The sequence below is a fragment of the Nestor notabilis genome, unplaced genomic scaffold (genome assembly GCF_000696875.1).
Source record: "Nestor notabilis isolate BGI_N333 unplaced genomic scaffold, ASM69687v1 scaffold13525, whole genome shotgun sequence".
Taxonomy (NCBI): Eukaryota; Metazoa; Chordata; class Aves; order Psittaciformes; family Psittacidae; genus Nestor; species Nestor notabilis.
Window position 1 is genome coordinate 4,165 of NW_009928927.1, and position 10,132 is coordinate 14,296.

At 38.2% G+C, this 10,132-nt stretch overlaps 1 protein-coding gene across 1 annotated transcript in view; it reads right to left on the reverse strand.

Moving 5' to 3' along the window:
* Positions 1 to 429: 429 nt before the first annotated feature.
* Positions 430 to 10,132, reverse strand: part of LOC104405911 (versican core protein-like) — a 33,121-nt gene continuing 23,418 nt past the window's right edge. The window contains exons 6-9 of the mRNA XM_010014755.1: positions 3,367 to 3,511; positions 2,023 to 2,205; positions 1,419 to 1,559; positions 430 to 722 (exon numbers count right to left, since the gene is read on the reverse strand). Coding sequence (XP_010013057.1) covers positions 1,429 to 1,559; positions 2,023 to 2,205; positions 3,367 to 3,511 — 459 coding nt within the window. The 3' untranslated portion in view covers positions 430 to 722; positions 1,419 to 1,428. The remainder of the gene's footprint in view (positions 723 to 1,418; positions 1,560 to 2,022; positions 2,206 to 3,366; positions 3,512 to 10,132) is intronic.

Below are 10,132 nucleotides of genomic sequence, written 5' to 3' on the forward strand. Positions count from 1 at the left end.
CTACACTTACTGTACACAACCAGGTCAGTCATCAAGCTGACCAGAGTGAGAAACCATAGTAGAAAACTCCTACGTACAGACTGCACCAACTACAACCTATAATCTCTTTGTGCACACACATCTTTCTAGAAAGCCAAGATTCTGATTCTTCCGTAGGTCACACAAGTGTTCACCCATCCAACTGCAAACAAATGATCCTGTTTAGCAGGAATTTTGTTCTCCAGAGAAATAGCAGTTGAACTGAAAGATGGTACCAAAACTAGAGCTCACAGGCCAATACTGCACTGGTAAGCTCTTTGAATCTTCTTTGCATGGGTAAAAAAACATCCAATGAATTAAATCAGTATGGCTTACTTCATTTATTTATGTACGCTTCACAGCTGCAGCATTCATACACAAACATTCATTACTTTATAAAAGATTAAAAAATGGTTATATATACAAAATTATTTACTTTTTTGATTTTTGTTTGTTTTTACAAAAAAAAAAAAAATCCCCCAAACACCAGGTCTATCTCCATTTTAGAATGCAGAGACCTGCAATACAGACCTTGTGGTTAATGTCGTGAAAGTAATTTCTAACTTTTTTTTCCCCATTTTTAATTTCTTTTCAAAAAAAGTGGCCCCATTTGACAAAGTTAATGTATTAGCACTTGGGTTTTTTACAGGCCCTCTTTGTCATACACAACTCCTCCATGCAGTCCTTCCTCATGAATGGTGGAGCTGGAATGGAGAGCAGAAAAAAAAAGTTCCACATTGCAGTCCCTAGTTCATGCTTCATGCCACTTCTATGTGCTCTATCTAAACTTTGCATCACACGGACACAAACTGTACCTTGGATGAGAATTGGCACAGTTCCCATTTTTAAAAAAGATAAATTCATGTCACTTTTGTGTTTATCTTCACCTGATAATAGCAAATTTCAGTCAGTGAAGTTATTTCAACCATTTCCAGCCTAGGTAAACAACATAAAAACAATGTCATAAATGACTGAAGACCTCTGAGGCCATTCTAACCATAAATATGCCTGAAATTAGTGTGATTTTTCATTTTATATACAAGATTTTAAAAACAACACACAATTAAACACTTTAAAATCATCTTATTTACATTTTCATTGGTGCTAAAATCGAGCTGTTTAAATATTGCAGAAGGCTGGTATATATCATAAAATGGTCCACACTGATGGCATATAGAAAACTAATATCTTTATAGGCTGGAAATGGTTTCCTTTTATCCCCATAAGCACTTCTCCTTTTTTTATTTTTTAATTTTCTGATAAACACGATGTTTTTGCAAAATGCATTGTGAATACCGCAGTCCATAGTTTCAAAACAATTTGATAATATTCCTAATAAGTGATAGAAAAAGGCACAGAAAGTTATGACTTTGGCTGAAATGGTGGAGATCCCCATTCACCATTTCGCTCTCAGCGCCTTGAGTCCTGCCACGTCCTGATCCAGCGATGATAGTGCTTTGATGAATTTAACAATGTTCCTTTTCCTGATGAAGAATGTTTATAGTAGTATTTCTTAGAGTAAGTCCTTTGGTATGTGGACGCTGCAATGAGAAGGAGGGAAAAAGGGAAATTAATTTAAAATTATTTAACAACTAAGAGCTGGCTGCACTTCACACTACAGTTCCATTTATTATTGATTAATTAGAGGGTTAACAAATGATTAACTGATACTGTGATCACGTTACAGACAGGGGCAACATTTCTTACATGTAGTTAGACCATGGTTGCAAAAAGAATTGTTAGTGTTATTAGGAACTTGTTGATGTCAGGAGCTTTGTAAGAGTGTTGCTTACTTTAAAAGAGTCTTAGTGGTTTCTGTAAAAAGAGCAGAGGAACATTTTCCATTAGTTTTGGAGGCCCTATGTTTTTTCTTAAAGCTAGAGTGAGCAGTCATTATCTGTCATACCAGATTTACACTTCTCTTAAAATATTGTGTTTGTTACTTATTAACCCTAAATTAGTCTGTTGTCTGATCCAGCACTGGTTTGCTTTCAAAGAACTCACGATTCATGCAAGTAATTTTAGGCATATCCCATCTTCCATTTCCTTGACACCGGATGGTTGGAATATGACGCTGGATGAAACCATCTTTGCAGTGATATCTAATAAGGGAGTTGATCTCATATCGAGGTTTCATCTTCCCAAAGGTCTTTGCGTTTTCCACAACAGGAGGCTGACCACAAGCAACTGAATGGAAGAGGAGACATAACACAAAACATCAGTTTGTAAATGCACTTCTGGATATGGTACTGACCTCTAAACCCTGGCTAAGGGAGGATGTCAAGGGACCTCAGGCTCCTCAGAGACACAGTCAAATAAGGATGGGGAGAACAGTCTTTTCTGTAGTTCTCCAGTCTTGTAGACCAAATAATGTAATGATGAAAATTGGAAAACAGCAGATAGTATGGTTACCATTGTCTTTTTGGTTTAAATTTCTGATATAAATTTGAGCCAAAAAGGTTGGCATAGTCACACAAAGAAGTGATTTTCACTGAAAAACTGCAAACCCTGAAAACTGGTAAAGTTATTGCAGGCATTTAAAAGAAAGTCCTCATTTTCAATAACTTTTGTGTCTTCCTCAACAATAGACTATTTGAAAAGCACTTAGAATGGACCCATCAAGCAAAAAGCACTTAGAATGGATCCCATCCAGGCTTAGAAAGCACGTTCACAAAATGTTGGTAATTGGGAATAATGGAGAATGCTCAAGATTTTGTCTGCTTCCTTACTTTCCCATTGTGAAGAGACAAAGGCAATTCCTGAACTATTGCTCTACAGTTCCTGCTACCAACCATGTTACCTGTAACAGCTCTGACAGTGCATAAACCAATTGAGCTTCTCAGACTCCAGCTCTGCCATTAACGAAGTGGTTTGGGAAAGGAGGAAGACAAAGTGGGGCGTTACTTGGTGGGTGAAAAGTATTCACAACTGAAGCTGAAAAGCTAACCACACACCAGGGGTCAGCTGCCTGCTCTGCCTGCCTGCCTACCAATGCTCTACTGTCCAAATACTTTACAGTGATGACATTCCAGGAAAGAAGAGTTGGTAATATATTCATGGTATAGAATTAAAGCAGGCCTGCCAGGTACATGAAGGCCTCTTTAGCTGAGATCTGTACCTAAGAAGGAATTTGCCTGGTTTTAACCAAGAGTTTCAACTGTGTACACTTTTGTGATGGACTAAAGAACAGATTAGGTAGAGATGTAATGTGTGGACAGAAGACTTTGTGAGGCTTACTCAGTTGAGGCCTCACTGTACTGGTCACCAGAAATAAACTAGAATTTGTCATTTTAGCTTTATAAAACTGGGACTTAAAGAATGATATTCTTGTTATTGAAAACTTTGTACCTGTTCCTTTCTTGCAGGTATAGGTAAGATGATAATTGCATGGTACATCATTCCACTGCCCATTCTCATGCCATATTATAACAACACAGTCTTCTCCAGCAGAAAAGAAGCTGTCTGGCTGGTTTGGTCTCCAGTTCTCATATTGCTGCAGAAAAAAGGAGCAAAACTGTCATTCCGAGTGCTGGAATATATTTACATTCCATTTTACAGAAGAACACACATTACCTTTGGTGAAGAGCAATCTCAGTTGTTTAATTCAGGCTGTTAAGCGTGAACTAAGCAAAGCTAGATTTATAATCTCCTCCCATTCTGTTAACAGATTATCTCAATGGGAAAAAATATTCTCATCTAATTTCTCACTTACTGTAAACTGATGTCAGGTGAACAAAACAAAGTGATACAACTCATGATAAGCAAAATCTGATCCTAAATGTTTTGAAACACATTCTTTCCTACATAGATATGAAGTGGAATGCCAGAAATGCAGTAAATAGCACATAACCCTCGTTAGCCCACATCTACTAAAAGGTAAATTACAGGCTCTCAGACTCAGATTATTTGTTCTCTGACCTCATTTAGTGAAGTCATTCTATAGGATGACGTGCCGAATTAGGTGTAAAGTAAATAAAGGTTTCAGCATGTGCCCTCAGATCATTGCAGATAGATATTTCCATTAAAAAGACCTATGTGGCAAACTGAGTTTATACAGCAGTCTTTCAGCTTTAGAAATGATGATTCAAATTCTGCCCTCTGTAGAAAAACTAGTTCCAGACATCTATGAATACGTATAAATAAAACCAGAAACTGGTGTGTTAATTTAAAAAGTGGAAATCTGATTGTTGGTATATGACCAGAAAAAATAACAACAGTAAAAAGAACCAAAACTAATAAAATACCTTTAGCACAAAAAAAAAAAAAAAAAAGTGTATCTTAGAACTGCACCTGGGCCACACATCTGGCATATCAGTTTGGGCAGTTTGTTCATCAGGATCCAATCTGGCTACATGCAGATCTGGACTTACTTAGCTCCACAGCACTGAAGCTTTCAGCTCTGCATCTGCCTAAAGATATGCCCCTACCAAGAGCTGCGGATGTCAGCTGCTTACAGGCTGAGCACAGCTCCACACACAGGCTAAAGCCACATGTATTCCACAGTAAAGTGCACTCTTTCAAGCGTGGCTAAGCTTGTCATTGCACAGTGTCTCTTGGATGAAAATTTAGGAGGATTCAGTCTTTTTCCAATCAATAAACAGGAAAAATAAAAACAAAGGGAGAGTCACACTGACTGAAAATCTATGCAGTAGTCCTTGGTAGGGAACATATAGCCTACTGTCGTTGCAGAGGTTTCATCTCAATCCCAAATGAAGCACAGAAATTTGACATTTGCCTAACATTATGTACAGAAAAGCAACAGAAGATTTTAGAAACTACTCTTAGCAATTTTCTTTGGGATTTCTGTTGTGTCACTCCAAGAAGTATTTATTGAAGGATAAAAATAGAATCTGAAAGAACTAGAATTCACATAAATGCCAGACATTAACCAGGCAGCTAGCCCCTTTTATGGTCAAAATGACACAGTTTCTATAGTGCTTATATTTTCCTCAGTGCTTACATCTTTCTGTCTAGAGCTGGCACATATAAATGCCATAAAAGTTTAGCTTTCTATTTTCTTAACTTTATGAAATAATCCCTATTCACTGCCCGGGCAAACACATTTTAGAAATAAAGTTAACATACCCCACACAAGTAGTATTTACTTTACAATGAATCAAACTATGAAAAAACTGACTTAAATACTTAACCTTTTCCTACCAGGTGTCATCTTACCTATCACAGGTTTTTTATTATCCAAGCAATTTAACAGTCATGATCTAGATAAATTTGTCCTGCACTGACTTTATCACCTTTAATAAAACATCCCCCTTTTTATGTGGAACTAGCTTAATTCAATCTCTACAATCCAGTGCTCAATAGTCCTAAGACTACAATACATATGAACTCGTTTACTCAAGTCCAGAATTCAGCATTTCACATTAGCTTATAAATCAGAGTCTGAGTTTATCAAGCCAAATACCAAACATGTGAGTAAAATGGGATCTGTGGTGTGGGACGCTTCCTGCAACACCTAGTGCAAAAAAAGCAAAGCAAACTCTGTGCATATCTCTTGGGACAGGGAGAAGGAAAACAGGGAGGAAGGAATATGCCCATGTATTGGGTATATTAATGTAACTTTGCATGCTCCAAGACCACTTTTCCAAAAGTGTATTTTGAAGTGGCATCTGAGCCAAGGGTCTAGCACTTTTTTATAGCAGGGCTGGTTAAGGATGCAAAAAAATTGCTCCAGAGGGAAGTCCAAGTGTTGCAGAGGTGGGGTGAGCAGAAAGAAGTGATCATATCTGAGTGCCCAACCCAGTTGAAAAGATCTGCTAATCTCAGTCACGAGTGCAAGGCATGGCTGTTTACATTGTTCAGATAATGGGCAGCAACTTCTTAAGATGAGGCAATCCAATCGCCTTCAAGAATACGCCCAAACAGACACATAGAAAAATTAAAGAAAGCTAGTGGAGGAAAAGTTTAATCAATACTATCCTGAACAGCAAAAGAAAGACTTCAACAAGCCTTGCAGCTGTTTCTTGTGGAAATGATACTACAGAGCAGTTTGCTTCTACAGGGATCACAGTGTAGGAATGAAGGTTATTTAATGGCTACTGGGGGCGTGTGAGCTGAAGGTACTCAGTAGCTTGCCAGCTCCCACCCTAAGCACATAGACTCCATATGCTCTTACTTGCCTTGCCATAATGACTCCAAAATTTGTGTTTGCTTTGCTGGCAGGGCTGCGGTATAATGGCAGAGGATTATATCTAGGCCCTGTGGTTTATTCAAGAATGTCTGATATCCTCCAGTGTGACTTGCTGTTACCTCACATCTGATACCATCATCGCATAGATTTATTTTGGCTGAATAACTCTGATATTGCTTGAGTTTAGTGCCAGAATTGCTTAGCAGAGGAAGTTCCAGAGAGTTGAATTGCTTTCTTACGTCTCCACCCAGCTCCTCTGTAGTTTTTCAACTCCTTATTTAGCCACTGATAATGGGATAATGATACCAAAAAATTCTCACAGTTTGAGTGGATTAAGTTGCTAGACAAATAAACTAATATTTTGCTTTCCACTTATGGATTACATTTGCATGACCATGACCATGATCCTGGGTTTCACTTACCCTAGTGTAAATCAGGGGTGGCTGCACTATCTCCAGTAAGTCTACATCAGCAAAAAATTAATGGGAAAGAACCAAGTCCCTGAGGTCACATAGTGATTTGTAGTGTTTGTTTCCAAAGGTTTCCCTTACAATCTCTCATACCAAGTGTGCTAAGCGTAAAGGCACCCTTACCCTTGCAATAAGTGCAGTAATCATCTAAGATACTCAGGTCATAATTATTCTGTAGGATATCCTGAATAAGATGCTCTTTCTAAAGTGGCTATCTCACTTAAGATCCTCATATTTCAATACATTACTCTTAGAAAAGTGTATTTTACAAAAAGAAAGGAAAAAATAACTTAATTCCTTGGCAACATGTACCATTCGTGGTTTTTTGGGGTTTAAGATCACATCCAAAAAAGATCAGCCATATTCACAGACAAGCCAAAAACTGCTGGTGTCGTTCCAACCACCCCGCTGCTAAGTTATGTCTTTGTGTGAACTGTTATAGTCCCAGCAGACCAATGAAGCTGCACTAAGGATCACTGCGTTTGAATTGATAAAGCTTAAGACACCCTTCTGCCAACAACCAAGCTCCAGTCGATACCTTTATCTATACTCTCAGATGTATCATTCATAAGATACGTTTCTTAAAACCCAGCAGATTCAAATGCTAAGTTAATACATGGAAGAAAAGCTCCTAAGACCAGTTTAGACCTCACTGGTACACTAGGTGCTCACACAGAGGGTATTGTTACCTTCGATTTTAAAGTAACTTTACCATGACACATTTGAAGTTTTCCCCTGGATTAAAATGCAAAGCATTTCCAGACTGTTTTAGGACACATAATCCTAAGTAGTACATGACTCAAAATGTGCTTCAAAGGAGGTCTGTCCCACTACACTTTTCTCCTCCAGTTATAAGCATGCTTGCTGTGGTGTTTGTGAAGAAGGGAGTTCAAAGTAATGCAGGGCAGTGAAGGCTTAGGCAGCCACCGCTGCACCAGCCACCCTGCACAACTATCAACACCAGTTTGGTGGTTTTTGTTAAAAAAAAAGTAGGTTGAATCAGGTAAATGCAGGAACTAGCCTTGGGGACAGGATTTTGGTCTTTGTGCATTTATTTGGTCCTTTGGGAGCCACACCACTAGTCTGTCTTCTCATCATTTCAGGCTGAAAACTGGAGCTCCTGTTATGCTCTTTATGCCTTTAATTATACTGTTAGAATTAGTTATTCTTCCTTGTGCATTTTTTTATCTGTTCGTTTAAAGCAAAGCCTACCATAACACATTAGATTTACTTGCTCTAGCTTTTTGTGCTAAACAGCACTGAAAATTTTCCTGCAGAAGGAGAGTGGATGGTCCATGGGTTGGAGCTGCAGCTGGGATGGGGTTCAGATCTTCAGGCTTCCTACATGGCACTGGACAATGTGCTTGGCTGGCTGATTCCCAGCCTGTAAATCAGTGACAACATATTCTTTTGCTTCACTGAAGGAGCTTGGGTATGATGGTTACAAAAGCCCATGAAGACATTTTATGAAGTTTCACATTTTTGGGAAGGATTTCCTTATATGGCATTGAATTAACTCACAGCCATAATCTGCCAGTTGAGTGACAGGCTGACATTACACATAAATTAAATCTAAGAAAGGCAGGGTTATAGCAAGAGCTTTAAAGCAGCCAACTTTATTGGCTATTCCCTATCTTTTCTCATTCAGATGGCTGCCAGTCTAACTGAATGAGCGTGGCCGTCCCATCATGAACAAGATCCTACCTTGTGGGAGATTAGTTGTTTCAATTTAAGATAAGCAGCCTTATTTGAGGGACTCACTTCCTTATTAATGAGCAACCCACTCAGCTCTTTCAGATGTTTGCAGCACCAGGGTGAATCTGTGAGTAAGCAGTGTCTCGGCTTTCCAACTCATTTGGAAATTTCAGCCATTCCTTTATCACCAAAAGGCACACCAAGTGGCTGAGATCAATTGCCTGGATTGACATTCCAAAATAGTCAACAAGCACTGTGTTTAATGAAGCACAACATAACAAACTACTGATGTAAACAAAGCTTTACTACTTGACCTCCTTATTGTCTAAAGACCAATAACCTTTTGTACCTAACTAAAGATAGGAAATAATTTACTAGAAATACATCTATTTGGATTTACATGGTTAAGGGTTTCCTCCTGGGAAAAGGAAGTAAGTTTTCAGCATGTTTAAATAAGCTTAAATTACAAACCTGTCTTGGCAATTTCTGGCACTTGTTATTTCCAAAGTGATTTTTATTTTCTTTCATTCTGGCTGCTTTCCTACCTGGTTGCTTCTTAATGCAAGTCTAACGAGGCAAGTAAAAAGAAAACAACCAAAAAACAAGGAAAGATGTAGGGACTGGCTAACCGGATTCTCTCTGTGCCCTTCATGTTAAAGCGAAGGAACACTTTTTGCCTGATATTTATCACTAAACAAGCTGAAACTGTGACTGCAAAATTTACTGGTTATTGTCCTACCTGTCTCACCCCCCATATGAATAGGAGTGAATTTTTTTTTCACAGTAGGAGACAAACTCGTAGAAATCTTTATGAGGAAAGCCTCTAAAGAATTCTCTCCCTGTGGAGGTTCTGTTATAATTTGATAGCTTAGCTCAAAATTGCATCCCACTTTCACTAAATCCTGGCAATTACCCAGCTTTATAGGTTGGCTGAACTACAAGAAGATCAGCACAAGGTTACAGTGAATATATGGATTAGTTCAGAAAACCCTGATTTGTGGCTCATCTTGTTATACAGAATTGATTCTGTTACATGAGATACTCATGGGAAATTTGAAAGGGATTACATTTCCTTTCAATAGAAAAAAAAACCCCAAACAGATTACTGTCAAGATTTGGCAATGTCTGAAATACTTCCATTATGTTCACCTAGTATGTAGACGCATTTATATGTTGGAAAAGACAAGAAACTTGCATAAGCTCTGCTTCACCTAATTTCACTGCAGTCCTTCAAAGGATTTTTCTTTTAATTTTATGAATGGCAGCAGTCTGACAGAACTCACCAAAAGTATTCACGAGGTTGAAAACTTCATTCAGTGAGTGCTCAAGCATATATCTTGCTTTAAAGATGTAGATGATGCCCTAAACTCTATAGGGTAGATCACATTCACCATTCAAACACATGATAACTTGCTGAAGGAGACACCAAGCTAAGTGTGTTGGCAAATTTTTGCTGGGAGAAATTCTAGTTGATTTGAAGACAACTGCTATATTTAAACTTATCTCGAAGTACACAGAAAACCCACATCTCATGAGCCTGTTATTTTTAAGATCATAGTTGAGTGGCTTCCCTCAAGCCCTTAATCTGAGCTTTATTTGCATGGGATTTGGGAAACTGGCAGGATTTGGATCAGGCAGGCACCCAGCACTGCCTGTTACAGAGAACCTTCGCAAAAGATTTCATTTGGAAGAGTTTTTTGGTAACAGAGCAGTGGGATATATCAAAAAGCTCTTTGATTTCCTATGCAACAGCTTGCCAAAAAAAAAAAAAAAAAAAAAAAAATTTTTCATAAAAATAACA